The sequence below is a fragment of the Fundulus heteroclitus genome, chromosome 9 (assembly GCF_011125445.2).
Source record: "Fundulus heteroclitus isolate FHET01 chromosome 9, MU-UCD_Fhet_4.1, whole genome shotgun sequence".
NCBI classification, from domain to species: domain Eukaryota; kingdom Metazoa; phylum Chordata; class Actinopteri; order Cyprinodontiformes; family Fundulidae; genus Fundulus; species Fundulus heteroclitus.
The window spans coordinates 22,187,413-22,206,269 of NC_046369.1; the positions used below are offsets into that span (position 1 = coordinate 22,187,413).

Here is an 18,857-nt window from a genome sequence, read left to right on the forward strand (position 1 = left end):
CCTCCGGGTTCTCCAGCTTCCTCCCACAGTCCAAAAACATGACTGTTAGGTTAATTGGTCACTTTAAACTGCCCTGAGGTGTAAGTGTGTCCTATGTGCCTCCATGTTGCCTCTCAATGGACTGACGACCTGTTCAGCGTCTTACCCAATCACTCCTGGAGGGAGGCACCAGCCCCCTGTGACCCTGCATGAAAAACCAGGAATAGATACTGGATTTTTCTCCTTAAACTTTCAGTAACGCTAACTGCTGTCATCATCTTACCAGTTTAACTGTCTGCATATATCAACTGCATTCTTTGTCTCTTATTCATGCATCTGTCTCTCTCTTTTTCTGCAGATAAGGGCTGTAGACAGATGCTGATGTCTTTTTTGGAGTCACGTGAAATAATAACATCCTGATTAAGAATCACTGTGTAGACAATACTGCAGATAAAATATTTCTGAAGTGGAAACTCATTGAGCAAGAACATGTTTCCTAAATAAACACCTATTCAAAAACTTCTTGGCACTTAAACTGACTTTGATAGTATCTCACTATTGGCTCCTACCATTGAGATGTTTACACGTTCATGTGTGAACAGGCAGCAGGCTGAAGGCTTAGCATTGCGAAACCCCCCCCAAGCCACCAAAACTGGCGCTGTGACAGAACAGGTGCCTGCAGATTCTGTCAGAACTGGCAGCAAACTAGGCCTCTGCAATTATGGGAAAGAGTTACGCTTGGGTGAGAACCCTGAAGGCAAATCCCAAACGGGATGTACAAGTGGAGTTATGTGAAGGAACATTATTGCAGAGCAAAGGTTTTGAAAGTCAAGATATTACATTTTGGAGAAAATACGATGAGGAGTTCACAAATGTGTCATGTTTCAGCATGAGAGTTTTTACCGTAAGTACGTGAAATCTGTCCAAAATCTGTTTCTGAAAACTCCCTCATAAGTCTCAAGTTTTATTGATCCTGCAGGCTTGTAAGCAAAAGCTGAACCATTCTACATCCTAGAGCAAACCTCTTTGTAATAACTATTGTGATGAATGAACCTCACTTTTGTGATCATTATAATCATGTGGAGACAAGTGGCTTTGAATCCAATCCAGTTTTGGAAAAAGCTTTTATCCAAACATTGACTCAAAACAAAAAGCAAACAACAACATTTATCAGTCACAGAACAACGTATGTGCCCCATATGTGTCTGAAACAGCAAGAAAGATCCAGCTTTTACAGCCATTTATATGATGAAACACGGAGGTTTTCTGAGGCCTCTCAGGACAACAGTTCTTGTTCAGAAAATACCTTTTGAAATGGCCAATAAAAAAGGTTAAAAATAAAACAACTGGACTTCTATTCTGTAGCGAAATGTCTTCAGCTTCAGAATAGAAGTCTAGTTTTATTTTTTTAACCTTTTTTTGGATTGACCATGACCTGGATGACTGAGAATCTTCACCAACACCTTTTTCATTGGCACTAAACTGGATCCACAAACTATCAACTCATTTAATCCGCCTCTTTCTCTGGACACGTTTTTAGCCCCCCACTTTGTTTCATTTGGAAAAACAAACGTGTTCTCTGCGTCTCCCTCATTAGGATTTGGCCTTGTATTGCTCCGGGGGTTTATGTTCTAAGAGGGATTGGAAGATGCTGATAGCCTTTCAGAGATAATGATCTGCGTCAGAAAGCTTGCCGTAATCAGAACAGAAAGCAACAGCTTATTACTTAGAAGATGTCATCCTCCATGCATGTGCCGCTTTGATTCACGTGTGAAATAACGGCGAAGCAAAATTTGAATAGAGGGAGGTGCTTCGTAGATAACCGTGGATGTTATGCGTTTTCAAAAAGCAATCTGAGTCCACACTTGGATTCCCATTAAAACATTATAATACAAATATAGCCCCAGTAGGTGGCGCTAATGACAACATTAACTACATTAAAATTCAAAAGTCAAAAGAATAAGATCCCGAGCATTGAGAAAGTCATGCTAGGCTACTAATTCAATTGTAGCTCATGTTTTCTGTGACACAGTTTGTCTTTTTCCCTCATTTATTACGTTATTCGTCTTAAATTTGATATTTAATGGTAACAGAGTCAGGATAAAGCAAAGCTGTTGCAAAAAGCAAACAAACAATGATCAATGATTTGCAATTCATCCAGTTCAGTGTGGACAAGGCCACAAGAGGTCCACTTCTATTAATTAAAGTATTACACAGACAGCAGAGGGAACGTGTTTGCCAACAGTCGTTTCTGACCACTTGCTAGGACTCCGGTAGTCATCAGGGTGATGCGCTGAATATCCCACCGCTTCCACTAGCCTCCTCTTCTGAGCCCGATGGAGGAGGATCCTGTAGGTCCCTGTCAGCGGGCTTCTGCTGTCTGAACATGGGTTGTTTTCTAGATGACCCTTTGAAACACCTAAAGCCGACAGGAAATCCTTCACCTCTTGCTCCTCCGTACTCAGTGTCTGATTGTCCTGGGCAAAGTGGGCTGGAGACGAGGGTAAAATGGCATACGGGCGAGGATACTCTATCCCCTTGAGCCAAGTGCTGTTTGTAATCTGCGTGACGGAAGAGCGGTCAGCAGGCACAATCCGAAGCATGCCTTTAATGACTAGCTGGCAGGGATCAGGCACGAACGACGGGATGCCGTAAGATCCCTGCAGGATGCAGCGCTTCAGCCTCCCAAGGTTTTCTCCGTAGAAGGGCAAAGTTGCTGTCACCATGAAGTACAAGAGAATACCTAAAGCCCAGATGTCCGAATAGCGTCCGACGTAGCCTTTCTGCCTGAAAAGCTCAGGTGCAGCATAAGGCGGGGAGCCACAGAAACTGGTGAGAAGCTCATGGGGGCCACATCCCGTGCTGAAACCAAAGTCCCCCACCTTGATGCAATAACTGGTGGTGTAGAAGATGTTCTCGGCTTTAAGGTCTCTGTGCACAATGTTGTTGTCATGCTGAAAAAAAGCGCAAAAGACAAACAGTTTAAGTAAAAAGAAAGAACTCTCACTTGACTCACCTAATAAAAGACAGAACGATCAGCCAAGAGAGCCTATGCCAGTGCCTTTCACACCTTATACAACCATTTCTTAATACGGTTGCGCAACACTGCTTGAACTTTTTCACTTTGGCGTTTTATGTTGCAAAAAAAAAGAAGATAGCTTTGGCTCTTTGTTTCTTTTTTTTTTTTTTTACTCAGATAGGAACAAAAAGTTGTGTCAGAATTTTTGGAGGGAAAGTTGGAAGTGTCTTCCAAAACCCATCGCCAAAACATAGTAACAACTAAAATAAAAAAGAAAGATCTACACTTCAGATGATTTCTAACTTAGATCTGTCACTCACTTAATAATCTTCCTTGATGAACGTGGAACTGCAGTGTTTAAAATAGTAAAATGGCGAGAAATACATTCTCATCAGCTTCCATTGCTAGAAGTTGTAGTGGATCAGAGAGAGGAGTCTTTATCTAGTAATCAGCAGGATGTGAGTTTGATTCCTCCCCTCTGCATGTCGAAGTGTCCTGGGGCAAGGTACTTTGTTGCCAGTTGACAAATATGAATGTGTAAAAGATTTGTAGCTACTGTTAAAATGCTAATACAGGTTCAGCACATATAGCACTTAATTTGGGGCATTGCACGAAATACCAGTGATTCATACATTACAATACATTACATCAAAATATCCCAAATCAACATGTTCCCCATGTGAAAACATGTGTTTCACATACAGTATGTTGTTATTTTAATGCTGTTATTATTGGGCAAATTACACTCACGCATGATCACTTGTTTTAAGATGCCATTTTGCACAGGGGAAATTTGTGTGTTGTTTCCAAAAGGGTAAGCTATACAGTACAATACACTAATATTTTATTTGTAGGAAATGTCTAAAATTCATCTTGCATAGTTGTATAGACAAACATGCACAATCTGAATCTAAAGTACGCAGTATAACACGAGCAGAAAATGGCTCCCCAAGCTGGTTACTGTTCCGTGCTTAGGTTCTTGACTGGCTGGTGTACATAGATGCTCTTCAGGTTGTGACCTTATTAAACTGTGGAACCTTGCATCTCCAACCCAACAGCAGCTTGTCTGTATTCATGATACAGAGCATGGTCAGGGTTGATGGTCCTAGCTAATTTCACCATTTAGTATTATGCTACGATGACTCGTAAAGATTTTCGACGGCTCAACTTGTGTGTTTTTGTGTGTTTAAACCATTTAGTTTTTGGCCATTTTGGGTTTATTTGTTCTATATCGCAGATCTAAAAGACAACCCGAGCTCCACCTGTTACTTCAATCAATCAATCAATCAATCAATCAATCAATCAATCAATCTTTATTGTCAACTACAATTTGCATTATAATCGAAATTATAGTTTCAGTACAACCATCCATCACATACATCACATACATTTGGGGCTCGTGGGGAGGTGGGGGGGTTGACTGAGGCCTTGCGTGCCAAAAGAACGCAGCCATTAGGCACATTCCTTTGACTACCAAGGACCCCGCTGTGACATGGTTTTATTGGGCACTGCCTCTAACTCTGTAGAAAGATAGGTGCCAGATTTGGGGAGGGAGAGGGGAAAAAATACATATTTCACACGTGACTTTAACTACTTGTGCCATAGTTTGAGAACCAAGTGGTTAAAACCTCAGTTGTGAACGTGTCCCTTGTTCAATAATTCTCCACATCATGCCTAATTTTGTCGTTTTGGGTTTCCAACGATGTATTTAGGATGCAAGTTTAAAAAAAAAAAAAGAAGCAAATCATATCATCACATTGGATACAGTTCAGACTCTTTAGTGAAATCCAGCAGCAAATTTCCCGACTTAGGGGAAGATTTAGACTTAACGAGCTGGAGACTGACATACAATTTCCCATTCAAAAGGATACAAGAAAAATATGGGTTGCTTATTTATTGAAAATTTATATTACTACAGAAACAGGCAGTGGTATTCTACCACTAAACCATACATTTTTGTACACCAGAGGAATAGACTGAGCAAACTTTTAGGATTCTAATAATTTAGATGTTTACAGACCATAGTTTGTCTTATACCATGGTCTGGGTGAATACTTGATTCTGATTGGCTGCAGGATGTCCATTAAAAACATTATAGGACACCTATAAAAACAGTATGGCCAAATAGCCTGATCTAGATTATTGTGCTGGCTCAAACGCTGGCTGGTAAATTGCAACACGTCACAACCAGAGACATTAAATGGTTCTCTCAGCCGCTTCTTGTGAAAAACGTACGATTTTAAGGGTGAAAAACTTAAAGTCTTAATAACTGATTCAATATTTATTTCGTAAGTGACCATAGCATGAGCAGGATAATGACCTTCGGGGTGTCCATTGTCAAAAATTAATGGACTTTGTGGAAGCAACCAGTTCACACCTCTGCATCGTCCATTGATTTCTGATAATGGACACCTCGTCTGGCTTTATCCCTACATACATTACATACTTACATCTAAGCAGAGGTGAGTGGTTCAAATGAGGGTCCGAACCAAGCACAACACAATTCAGCTATACCAATGATTTATAAAATAGTCTGTACAACTGTCTGATGACAAACCTTAAATCCATAACGTGGTGTTCTTTTGGCTGCATGTAATATTTCCCCTAGTAAAACCTTTAGGGTTTTACTAGGGGAAATATTACATGAAATGATAACCTATGTAATAAATCTCAGGAAAACAGGCTGCAGCATAAAATATAGTTTATAATAAGTTCATTGTCACAGTGAAAGCCATTAGCACACGCCCTGGAAGGAGTAGAGTGGTCATGCAACAGCATGTATAATCTCTGAGGATCTATTCGAGTACGCAGAAGTCATAAATCTTTACCACTTCTCAAAACAGTGATTGTACTGAATGTTGTCCACCGCTGGTAGAATACCAAAAACTCTCAAGTACACGAAGTAGCATCCAAGAAACCAAACTATCACGTTCACACTTCACTCGTCTTCCAGAAAACGTGGTGTTTGTTTCATCTTGTAGTATTTTTCTGCAGGCGATTCTGTCACTTCAGTTTCAACATGGAGCAGGACTATGTGTTGTTTGAGGCTAAACAAAGGAAAATCACTGGAATTAAATCTCTCAGAACAAGATTGAGCGGCTCTTCAGATTTCCTTTCCTCCTTATTTTCAGTGGTTTCGCTCCAGAATGTTCGTGGAGTGTTTAGGTAACGCTCTTGGATTGTATTTTCCAAACAAAGGACAAAACAATAATCTTGCCAAGCTGGTTGTAATTCTATAGTTTTGGTTGGACTGCAGCTTGTAACTTTTATTGCCTCTTTAATCTACCTCTATATCCACACATTCCTCTCCTCAAAATTAAAACAATAAAAATGTTCTGCTCTCCAGGTGGAAATTACCAATAAAACAATCCTACTATGATCAAGTCTTTGAAACTATTCAAATGCTTTTCTCATAATTCAGTTAATGAGTAACGGATAGTCCAACAAGCCATGCCACATGTGGCACAGAGTCGTGCTGGGTAGTAAATGATGATTAATAGGGACACTAAGGGCTCACCATGTGTTTAACAGCGGAGATGATCTGTGCAAAGACCAGCTTTGCCTCCAGGTCGTTGAGCTTCCCTCTGGCGGTGATCCTGGAGAACAGGTCCCCTCCGCTGCCGTACTCCATCACCAGATACAGCCTTCTGGTGGTCTCGACCACCTCGTAGAGGCGCACTATGTTGGGGTGGCTCAGCTTCTCCATGCAGCTGATCTCAGAGGAGACCAAAGGCTGGTTCTTCTTCTCCTGACGCAGCTTGTCAACAATTTTTACAGCGACTCTCTCTGCAACAGGAGACAAGAGGCAGGAGTGTCAGTGGTGAATCCAACACTATGATGGGGTGAGAAGATCCAGTGAGGAGAAAGGGAGTTTATGACAAATGCAAGTAAACTTTAGCTGCATCCACATGAGAGCAAAGTTTTAGCCCCTAATTTCACTGGGGTGTTTTTTTGTATTTTTGCCAGGAGATATGATTAAAATATGTTTAATATTTGATCCAACATAGTAGGACAATATGAAATATTAATAAAACAATATTTAGGACCTCACATTTTAATCTGATTACACAAAACGTTACTTGAAAGATGCTGATTTATCAGTTTCCAAGCACTTTTCCTTAAAAACAGATTAAATATGTACTAAAAAAAAAAAGTTAACAGCCTTTTCCCACATTTCCAACTTGGGCAACAAGGAATGCTAAATGAGAAACATGAAGAATTTCAAAACCAAATAAAATGCACAATTTCTTTTTTTTACCTTTAGTCAGAGCGTGGATGCCTAGCTTCACTGTAGAGAAGTTCCCCTGGCCGACCTCTCCGCGCAGCTCGTAAAACCCAACCCTTCGACCGAGCATCAGGTCGCTGATTATCCTCTCATTGTGGGCCATGTCATAGACGACCCTTTCGATGGGAGTCTGCTTGATTCTCTCTGCCTCAGTGAGCAGTGGGATGGCACGGGTGACAGCAGAAGCCAGGGGTGATGCTGACTTTCCCACCTTCGCCTTCGTTGAGTCCTCTTTGGCCTTGTTGCTCGTTTTTGGCTTTGGCCATAGCCTTGTTTTGATGACTTGTAAAAATTAAGAAAGGGGTGAGGTGGGGGGGGGGGGCGGGGGGTGCATAATGATGACAGCACAGAGATTTGCATTATTACAGTGCATTCGAAATGTTTTCATAACCCTTAAACCTTTGTCACCAACAAACTTCCGTGTATTTCATTAATCGACGCAAAGTAGCGCATCACTGCACCTTTTAAATCATAATCTGAAAAGTGTGGCATACATTTGTATTCAGTCCTCAAGACAGACTTTTGGGTTATGACTCCACGGTGCTCTCTGGCACATTTACAAGACTGTCTGCCACCCCATATGCATTAGCAAATTTTGCTGGTAAATTTTGCCTACAAAAACTTTATTTTATAAAAAAAATTATAAAAATTTTAGATCTAGAAAAATGTTTAGGGGTTGCTGTTTTATGGCAAGAAGGTTCACAGATGGTTCTGTGCGGTCAGTATCACAGCAATGAGGCTACACAATATTGTTGTTTGTTTTTTTGGTTTTTTTTATTGTTTCTTATCTTGACGCTTGCAAATTGTAGACCACAATGAAAAGGAAATTCAAGAGTTGAGACATTTTTTTTATTTCTTTGGCAAAAAAGTGAAGGGATGAGAAGGAAGAAGAAAAGGCAAGATATGAGGAAGGAAGAATGATAAAGACACTGAGGGTGTCACAGATTAGGATGGCTACTGAAAGAGCAACAGGTGAAGAAATGAGTGAAGAAGAGGAAATGATGTCAGCTTAAGGGGTGAAGATGAGAAAGTTTTGGAGACAGAGAAAGAAGACAGTACAGACCTGAAGAAAAGGAAAGCACAGAGTCAGGGAAACCAGCCTATATTCCTGCTGGACCACCTGGTATTTATTTTCTGTACAAATTCAAGTGCAGAGTCATTAGATGTTACAATAAAATAACACATTCTCTGTAAAAGTCTACAGGCATGTTATGAAACGACAGCTCAGGCTTCAAAAATTGAATCAATTTATGTCAGTAATAATTAAAATAACACAAAATATGAAGCTAATCACATGATTAAGAAACAAAGGGAAATCTAATTGTTAATATGATGTTTCTAGATATATCAAGATGCACAGGTGATACAGCAGCGCCGCCCAATTTAAAGGCATTTTCCCCCATAAATTCACAGAGAAGCAAAATTAAGTTTCTATAGTGATGGTACAGTTATTGGCCATGGCTGCAATATTCTAGATCAAGAAATACAACATATTGCAGAAACTAAAAAACAGGTGTATCCACGTCAGAAAATGAATAAAGCATTTGGCAGGAGACCATTTCCAAAGACTGTGGGTTCAGTTTTCCACGCCAAGTCAGAAGCCCATGCCATAAAAGATTGGAGTGAATATAAAAGTATGGCCAGGAAAGATACATCTGCACACTCAGCATGATGGGAGATGTTATTAAAAACAAGTTACTGAAAATCAGAATTACATTAAAAGGCTAGGTGAAATTTTGCTTTTGACAGCCACTTAGAAAAAAAAATCTCAACCTGGTCATGATGAAACAGAAACCTAAAAAAACATGACATTCTCGACATTCTCTCGAAATCGTGGTTCTTACTAGCATGCCATGCCTTGGTGAAAACATAACTATCATAAGGTCCTAGAAATGCTAAATTTACCAGCTAAAGCACTCATGATTAAGATTATGGGATGTTATGCTGAAATGGTGAGAGAGGAATTTCTTTAAGGAAGTAAAAGAAAGTGAACTTTTTTTTATTTGGCAGATGCAATTAAGGATTATATACCTAAAAATGTCTTTGTTTTGTTAGAGGAGATAATGGTGCATTAAATAGTTTATAGTTTTAGAGTGTTTTTGTGGATATTTCGTTGACTCCAATTACAGAGAGAGGATTTTCACATTCATATTCACTCTTGCCCCTCTTTTGCCCCCCATACTAGAGACTACCTATTCTATTTAAATCTGGACTTTGACTGGGCCATTTTTTACCATGCATATGCCTTGATCTATAATTCTATTGGTGGTCTTGCTCTATTTTTAGAGTCGTCGTCCTGCTAGAAGGTCATCTGCCACTCCATCTCAAGTCTTTTGCATGCACTAAGTTTTTTTTTTTTACAGAGCTTCCCGATATTTAGCTCCATCCATCTCACCATCAACACTCATCAGCTTCCTTGTTTGTACAGAGGCAAAGCATCTCCAGAGCATAATTCTTTCATTAAAATATTTCCCAGGATTGTGTGTTCACGGTCAGGTGTTGTGTTGGTTCTCTGCCACAAGCAGCAATTGGACAAAATGTTTCATTTTGTTTTCATCTCTTTGGAGTCCTTCCTGTGTGCGCTAAATGATTTGTGGAGTGCACAGCTCACAGTTGTCCTTTACACAGATCCTTCCACCTGAGCTGTGGATCTCTGCAGCTCCTCCAGTTGTCATGGGCCTCTTTGCTACTTTGCCGATTGTTGCTTTTCTTGCCCTGTCTCTAATACTTTAGGTGAGCGGCCATGTCTTGGTAGGTTTTTTTGTTGTGCTGTATTCATCCTTTTTCAGATCATGAATTGAACATTGCTGCAAGATCTCCAATGCTTGGCATAGCGTTTCATAATCGAACTTAATCCCGTTCCTGTGTGCTCTCTTCCTCAGTGTTCACAATGCTTTTTGTTCTGTAATGTTCTCTAAAAAGATCTGAGGCAGAACAGATCGCCTAGATTTGCACAGAGATTAAACAAATACTAATTACTTAACGTCTGAAGGCAAATGGCTGCGCTAGCTTTCACACCTTTCTGATTTCTAATTGTCAAAAAAAATGTTGAAACCCCTGCGTCATTTCCGTCTGATCACAGTTTTGAGCTACTTTGTGTTTGTCTATCACATAAAAGCCAAATAAAACACACCGAAGTTTGTTGCTGTAATGTGACAAAATGAGAAGACTTTAAGAGGTACCTCCACAAAACACTGTAAAAATACTCACAAACAAATGTGAAAGCAATCTTTTTTTCTTTTTTTTTTTCTTCAAGCAGCACTTACGTTTTTTTTGGAGAAAGATATTTGCTGCCCTGCCTTAAGAGCGTTTGACTCTGGTGGTAAATCCGCATGGAGACAACTTGTAAAGCCGCCCCATAGCTAGAACATTGGTAATGGGATTAACCTCCATGTCATGTCATTACTTTGTCCTGTGTGACATAAAACGTCTGCCCTCTGTTATATCATCCTCATTCGAGACATGTCCAGCGTTTAGTCTCTGGCTGGATCTTCTGTAATAAATGCAGAGGTTGGAAGCAAAAATGATGATTCAAACAATTTCATTTAATAAAATGCGATACGATAACTTTTGGGTTTCAGTCCAAAGAGATGAATCTTAATACTTGAACTGCACCCAAGAAAAACTGATCTTTTATCTTAGGCCAATACTTTCGTTTATGTCAAACAGGGAAAGTATTTCCACTTTTGTGCCAAAGTTGCACAATGTTCCGTTTTACAGGAAACGGGAATCAGCAGCTTCAGTGTTACATAAGGAGCTGGTAAAACACAATCAGCATTTCTGTTCATTCATAAACTCATGTAACCTTCCAAACCTGCACAGACCAGAGCTGCAGATCCTAAAAAATAAAACACACAAACGTCCTACACACATCGGTTTGAGATGCTAGTCGCTGGGTCAAGATTCTGGTTTGTGTCCTGGTCACTGCTGGCTAAATTTAGTTGACGCTTGGCAAACTCCCTAAGACAGTGGGGATTATTTGCCTCTCTTTAGAAGGCATTTACGGGCTACTTCTAAAGGTAGAAAGTTAATTGTAGGAGGCCATAGTGACACAATAACATTTTATAGAGCGTCCAAGTTAACGTCAGTGCTGACCACTCTGAACAAAAGTCAGCTCTTTCTCTGGAGTAACATTAACAAGACAGTAAAAACAGCTTTTTTTCCCTTGTTTTAGACATGTTTTTCCATGTGGTACTTATTATCTCTATTTTTTTCTCTGTATAGAATTACATGAGAAGTCTTTGACAGCCTTTGCAGAACAGTACAGAGCTTTGCTGAATAAAAAAGCTAAAAGCTGTAATAGAAGATCAACAGTCTTTCTAATTAACCACATATTTAGATATGAATGTTAAAACAAAAGGAACCTTTAAGTCCAGTAAGCATAAAGTGTGTACATCAATGAAATACAACATGCTATAATAATAGCATAATTAAGCGTCAAAGTTCATCATCTTTAACCTAGAAGGTAATTTAAGACCTGCTAAACACAAGGAAAATGATAGATAGATAAATACATAAAGTGGGAAATCCTACCTGGTAGTTGTGGGTCCTTCATGTCTATCCCTGAAGCTTTACCACCTGACTGACCAAACATGTGAATAGAGCTCCAGAGGACTAATTCACTCCTCACAATCCTATTAATACGATGTACTAGTGGACCGGCTCATTATCTCCACTGGCACAAACTGACCTCATAAAAGTGCTGCAAACATACTTCCGGAGTCCAGAGCAACCGCATGTCCACGTGCATGTAGATTATAATGTATTATTACTGACGTGATGTTAGAATTAGAACGTAAGTGAACCTGTAGACAATTTAGACACCTGGATGAAACTTTATTCCTCATTAACACTTTATTGAAAAAAAAACATGGATAGTCCTAGAATTTAAATTTGACTACACATTATTTATAACGATTACAGATTTAAGATGAACAGTCAGTAGTTACTCAGAATTCTGTAGATAACTCGTGTGACCCATACCTGGTAAATTTGTCAGGGTAACCTGCTTCGTTACAACATAAGGTTACATGGTGCAGATAATATTGTGTGATAAAAGTACAAAATTATGTAATCAAGACAAACACATTGTGCTCACTGTGTAAAAAGAAGGGGGAAAAAAGGGTAATTTAAGTTTCAAATTGGACCCAGAAAGTTTGGCTTGAAGGCTGGTTGTGAGTCACTAATCTAACCTTTAATCAATTTATCGTAATTATGTTGCTTTATTAATCCTAAGAATTTTGTAAGAGGCACCTAAGATGCATCCTGGTTTTGTGTTGATTTTCCCTGGGTGGTCATGTAACTGCAGATGTTGGCAGATATGGTGTAGGTTTCTGATTTTCTGTTACAAATTCATCAAATTGTTCTGAGCTGTTTTATTTAGAAAATCACTTTTTATTAAAAGACTACATTGAAGACAGAAAAAAATTAATGTGAGCACATATAAATTGGCAGTGAGATTTGAAAAATTGCTCTAAACTATATTATTTTGATATTTTTACAGTAATAATAATAATAATAATAATAATAACATGCCTTGCGTTTGACTGGCGACCTGTCCAAGGTATACCCCCGCCTATCGCCCATTGACAGCTGGCACCAGCACCCCTCGCGACACCAACAGGGAAAAGCATGTCAGAAAGTTAATGGATGGATGGATAATAATAATAATAATAATAATAATAATAATAATAATAATAATAATAATAATAATAATAATAATAATAATAATAATAATAATGTGCTCTTTTTTCTGCCCCCAAAAATTTTTGTGCATGCCACTGGCCAGGTGTTAAATCAAATTGAGCTATTTTGCAAACCATCATACTTTTCTGAGTTTTCTTTTCAAAAGGCAAGAAAAAAATACAAAAAAATTGTCATGAATAATTTTCCATTCAGTTCACAACTATCGCACGGTCCATCACATGACAAAATGTAAGGAAGTTTAATACTGAATACATTTAAAAGACACTGTATAGTCTACTGTAAAAAAGAACCAGAAGAAAGCCAACAAAGCAAAGTAAATAGACGTTTTTTGGCTACTTGTAACAGATCTTGACAGTTTGGTATAATTTTTCAGTGTTGTTGGTTGAAAGGCAACTGCAAATGACGATTTCTGAAAATGTTTGTTCTGCCGTTGTCACACTGACATTGACATTGCTATATAATAACATCACAGGCTGTCACAAATCTAAAACAAAAATAATATCTATAGCTTGTAAATAATATCCCAAATTACATCCTGTTCAGGATTTCTCATGTAGAGGCTCTTACTGCTGCGTGTTGCTTTTAGCTGATTTATACTGACCTCTAGTGGACAAATTGTGAATTGACTACCTTATTTTCTCCATATTTCGTTTGACAACGAATTTCCACAGCTAAACATAAACAGAGAAAGCTTAACCGCACCATTAAATAGAAAATCAAATTATAGCGTCATGTTCAGATAACAACACTTCAATCTCGAGAGCATGCGCTTCAGAATCCCGGGTGGCGGTAACGAGCCTCGACTGGCCCTCCACTCTAGCCAATAGCCTTGCACTAACTCACAACTGTCCAATCAGCGACGAGCTTTTGTTGGCGGCGCCTGAGCTGACCGACCAATAAACAGCGGCAGATCACCAACAAGCCGGAAGCACAATGCTGGCGCGCTGCTAGACATGTCTGTGTTGTGTCATGTATACGCAGTTACCGAGCTAAGTTGTTTTTAAACGCACATATCGTGGTAATTAACACAGAATGGCAGCCACCGTAGACGCACCCGTCCCAGCGGAGCAGGACTCTGCGCGGTGTGGGAGCGAGGAGGAGAACCGCGGGGCCGAAGTGGAGGAGAGGAGCCAGCAGCAGACGGGCTCCTCCGGGCCCGCAGCCCCCCACAGCCGCCTGTCCAAGCTGCCGCTGACCCGCATCAAAGCGCTGATGAAGACGGACCCAGACGTGTCCCTCGCCAGCCAGGAGTCGGTGTTCATCATCGCTAAAGCCACGGTACAGTTACCCCGGCAGGGAGAGGCGAGGCTGCCGGGACATTACCCAGGCTTTCTCACGGTGTCGCTGTGGAGTTTAGTGCTCCTATCAGAACTAAACGCTGTCATTTCCCTTCTTCCACTCTATGTAGTAACAGTGTTTTGGGTGTTGAAGCCACATCTATTCAGTATTTACACATGCATCACAATATATCATAATATAAAATGGTAAAGTGAGTGTATTAATTGGGTAATTTCAACATGGGAAACCAAGGTATTAGCTATCTAAATAATTTACACACAGGGTGATTTCTTTATGCTAAATTAGATGATTATGCCTGGCACCCAATGAAAACCCCACAGTTTAAAACACTAAAAAAGAAATAATGTGAATCCAGCCGGATTGTGTTATGTCCTGCACTTCTGCCTGGACAGATGTCCAGCAGACACCCTCTGCAAGGAGCATGGTCCTCTGTAGGTCTTTGCTAAAGAAGCTGGTCGTTTAGGGCGCTGTACCCATGCATAGTTGTGGCAAACTGGAGAAGGTGCAAAAGCAAAGCTGCATGCACCTTTAAATCCCACCTACAAACACAACTTATATTCACCTACAGTATATAATCTTATCTTGTGATCTAGTTTTTACTTTTAAGTTGTTCTCTGTCTGGAGAACCGTAAGAATTTGATCTAAACTGATGATAAACAAGGTGAATACTTTAAGACAGCATTTCTGAAATAAGTAGATGGCTAAGCAAAGAAAATGCTTCTTGCAGGTTAAAGATTATTATTATTATTCATTTTTGTATTATTGTTCATGTCATCTAGGAGTTGTTTGTCGAGATGATTGCCAAAGATGCTCTTGTGTATGCCCAGCAAGGAAAGAGGAAAACATTACAAAGAAAAGACTTGGGTAAGTGCTGGGAGGATGATTTTAATGCCATTTGACGAGGCAGATCAAAGGTGTGTGCATCAGAAAAGGTTTCAATAGGTTTTTGCTTAAGCTGAGCGACTGAGAAGAAATCCTGACTATTTTGAGACTTTTTTTTTCCTCTTCCATCATTTTAAAAGCAAGTTTACCACTGGCTTTTAATAGATTATAACGGCATAAACAGAACAGAGTATTTAAAGCCTCCGTAGCTGTCAATATTAAGTTAAAGTAAGTTTCTAAATACATTCAAAATATCATAGCGTATGGTAATGTAATGTTTTCCATAACCTACAACAACGGTATGAGATGTTATGAGTATGAGTGCAGATTAAAGTTGTGACCCAAAGTATGTGGTCTTTACATATAAATGATAATTTACTCTTAAAATGTTTCCCTAATTAAAATACCTTGAACACTCATGAAGTCTGCTGTTCCAGAGGCAGCCTTCTAAATCAGGTCTTTATTTAGTTTACTAAATAAATCATCTACACTTGAAAAAAAATCTCTGTGTTATCAAAGAGCTCTAACATTTATTTACAATAATTGATAGTATAGCTGCTATTCCAGTCTCACTGAATTAGGTCAAATGTCAACAAACAGCAATAAAGAGAGACCGAGGAGGCGTGTCATGGAAATCCAGTGGCATAACAGTGTTGTTACCTAGATACCATGCTCAGTGGCATGGCAGAAAAAAAGTAGCTCTTAATATTACTACTTGTATAACATCATAGAACCTGATAATGTATGCATGTGTTATATTTTCATTTATTAGATGTATTTATATTTATGGAGTTTGACACCTCTTTTCTGTGCAAAATACAATATACAAGATACCCCTAATTTAAGATTTAATTTTAACAAATATACTGCTAAGACAACATACCAAATGCTTTGGTTTCTATATATTTTTAAATGCATGGCCTGTTTTGAATTCAGTGCAACCAAACGATTAAGAAGAAGTTCATAAATTTAAACGTAGGAAACACAAATCAACAGGTAGACTATTCCACACACCGGGTTGGGGTAAATGACCGTTTGAGTACTGAAATATCAACAGTTTAAGAGCTTAAGAATTTATCTCTCATCATAGAAAATTTGGTTTCTTGACTTTTTACATTTAAAATATAGTCGGTAGAGGATTTGCATATATTATCAATATGTCAAAATGTTAAACACGGCTGTAATTTGTTGTTTGTTCCCACAGACAATGCTATTGAGGCTATAGACGAGTTTGCTTTCCTAGAAGGTAAGACTTGTTCAATAAAATAAACAAATCAGTTCTGAACTCAAATTTTAGTTATTCTTCTCCTTTTCATTACTGTTTTTCAATAAGATCCCAATTCCATAAATACAAGATTTCTTCCTTTGGTCCTCCTTTTTGTCTGCAGGCACACTAGACCAGTAAGCGAATGTCATACCTGCCAACATCCAAGAAGATCCCTTCTTTGCAGAAGCCGCTGTCGGGGAAATTTTCTGGGTCAAACTCACACATTTAGTGTTTAGTGACAGCTTTTATGCAGCTGACCCCTTTGGATTTCTCTTGCCTGTAATGTGTATATTGTTCTGTAAATATTTGGCAAATGCTACAATGCAATGAAATAAATTCTGTGTTTTAGATTTCTGTTGGCATCAAATTCTTCCACCGCCTCAGTTTCTTTCACAAAACTCTTTTGGCTGAATCATCGGCTTCCTTCTTTATGCAGATAAAAAATAAAGTTGACCCACTGTTGTTACTTTTTCATGGGACAGGGTCTCAGAGCTGAGTTGGCAAGGTTAGTGCTGTAAAAAAAAGTATTTGCCTTCTGCTAGATTTGCTTTTCCATGCAAAAATGTTTCCATTCATTAAATAAATATTAATATTTCAACTGAGGGGGAAAAAAAAGTTATCCAAACAAATTCAACTCTTTTTAAGTTCCCCTTTAAACCTGAAACGGCTCCTATAAAGTGTTTGTGATAACTTGCAATGATTCCTAAACCTCACCTTGTAGAAATTTGGAGCTTCACTTTGCAGATTTGCTTTAATTCAGCTTTTTTGGAGGGCTTCTATGTCTCAGCAGCCTGTTTAAGCTCATGCAACAGCATCCCAATCAGATTTACAACCAACCTTTGACTAGACCGTTCTGAAACGTTTGTTTTTGTTTCTTTCTGGGACATTCACAGATGGTGTGCATTTAAGCTTAATGTTAAGGGCTGATGACCGGACGTTCTCCTTCAGGATTTTCTCCCAGAGAAGAATTCATGTTTCAATTAGTTACAGCAAATTACCCCCAGATCATCATACTGCTATCATGCTATCACCAGTTTTCTTTGTCAGGTTGATTTTTTTTAATTAACTTGTTTAATGTTAGCTTTGCTCCAGACGCAAAACAACATGCAGCTACAAAAACGTATCTGTCCACTGAATACTTTCCCAAAAATGTGTGTTTTTTGGGTAATGGATGAAAGTGCCTTTGTGGTCAGTGGTGGTTTTGGCCTTTTGATTTCTCCCACAGATGTCATCTTTGCACAGTCTCCTCATTGAATTACAAACATTGCCCATATTGGAGGACTGCTTCAGATGTTCTGGGTTCTCATGGGATCGGCACAAGATGTGTTTTTATTTGTTTATATCATTTATCCTACTTCATGTTGTCTGTTTTAGTGTTTCTTGATTGCACATGCAGTTAATTCATAATTTAACCAGTGGTGCAATCACTTTACCACAAAGGGCCAGTCTAGTTTGAACCTTATTTTCACATTAATAAAAGGAAATCATTTGAACACAAAAAATATTAAAAACTATTAAAACATGAGAAGAATGCTTGGGGAAAGTTGTAAAAACAGGTGAATTAATACATCTGCTGATGTCAAAACAGCTAGAGCTGTGAAATACTCTCAAATCACATATTAAAACACAAACATTTTACACGACTGCCGTGTCGTGAGAACTGGTTTTTCTATTTCTTGGCTGCAGCAGAACGTCTTGGACATGCACACAGGGTGTAGTAAGCCTGTGGTGAAATAGTGGGGTTCAAATTTCTCCCTCAACACGGTGACACTGAGAAAAATCACCTCGCACCAGGAATGTACATGAGCCCCTCCAGACTTGAGATGTGTGTGTTGTTCTTCCAAGAAGCACTTGTAAAACACATCCACAGTCTCCGGTTTCAGACTCCAGGCTCAGTCAAGAACCTGAATGTGTTTGTGGTGGGGATTTCTTAAATAAATTCCTGAGTGGATTTAAGCTGATTTCTCTGGGTTTAGGGTTTCAAGGGGTAGCGAAACGGGCCGATGGGAAGCTCAGTTGTTTGGTTTCAGGAGAGCAACAGCCTACTCCCTGCAGAAGAATGCTTGACTGGCACAGGGGAATGTGCAGTAGTCTTGTTCTAATATAATCACATGATGAAATGTCTGGCAATATCTTGTTTTCACGGTCAAAAATAAAAAATATTTCAGAGAAATTGTATATGAAAAATGTGATTCTGAACTTTCCCTTTCCAATACAGATCCTGAACCATACTTCAGCCTCCACATCATGGGGTTATAGTGCCAATCATGTTGCCCTGCAAGTTAAAATATGAGTATTAGGTTGGTGAATTTTACTGTCTCAAACTATCACCTAACAGTTTTCTATTGAATAAAACACACAGTTTTCATTTTTTCCCTGAAAAGTTGTAGGTTAACCCTGTATAGACAGTGCTCATATAT

At 39.0% G+C, this 18,857-nt stretch overlaps 2 protein-coding genes across 2 annotated transcripts; one reads left to right on the forward strand and one right to left on the reverse strand.

The window, feature by feature from the left end:
* Nucleotides 1-1,373: 1,373 nt before the first annotated feature.
* LOC105936896 (serine/threonine-protein kinase NIM1) lies at nt 1,374-11,940 on the reverse strand. The gene is made up of 4 exons (XM_012877938.3): nt 11,817-11,940; nt 7,257-7,565; nt 6,516-6,784; nt 1,374-2,933 (listed from the first exon to the last, which is right to left on the reverse strand). The coding sequence occupies exons 1-4, from the start codon at nt 11,875-11,877 to the stop codon at nt 2,181-2,183; spliced, it is 1,392 nt and encodes a 463-aa protein (XP_012733392.2). The 5' UTR covers nt 11,878-11,940; the 3' UTR covers nt 1,374-2,180.
* A 1,945-nt stretch (nt 11,941-13,885) lies between these two features.
* Nucleotides 13,886-16,792, forward strand: pole4 (polymerase (DNA-directed), epsilon 4, accessory subunit). The gene is made up of 4 exons (XM_012877782.3): nt 13,886-14,267; nt 15,068-15,152; nt 16,375-16,416; nt 16,559-16,792. The coding sequence occupies exons 1-4, from the start codon at nt 14,022-14,024 to the stop codon at nt 16,573-16,575; spliced, it is 390 nt and encodes a 129-aa protein (XP_012733236.1). The 5' UTR covers nt 13,886-14,021; the 3' UTR covers nt 16,576-16,792.
* The last annotated feature ends 2,065 nt before the right edge of the window (nt 16,793-18,857 follow it).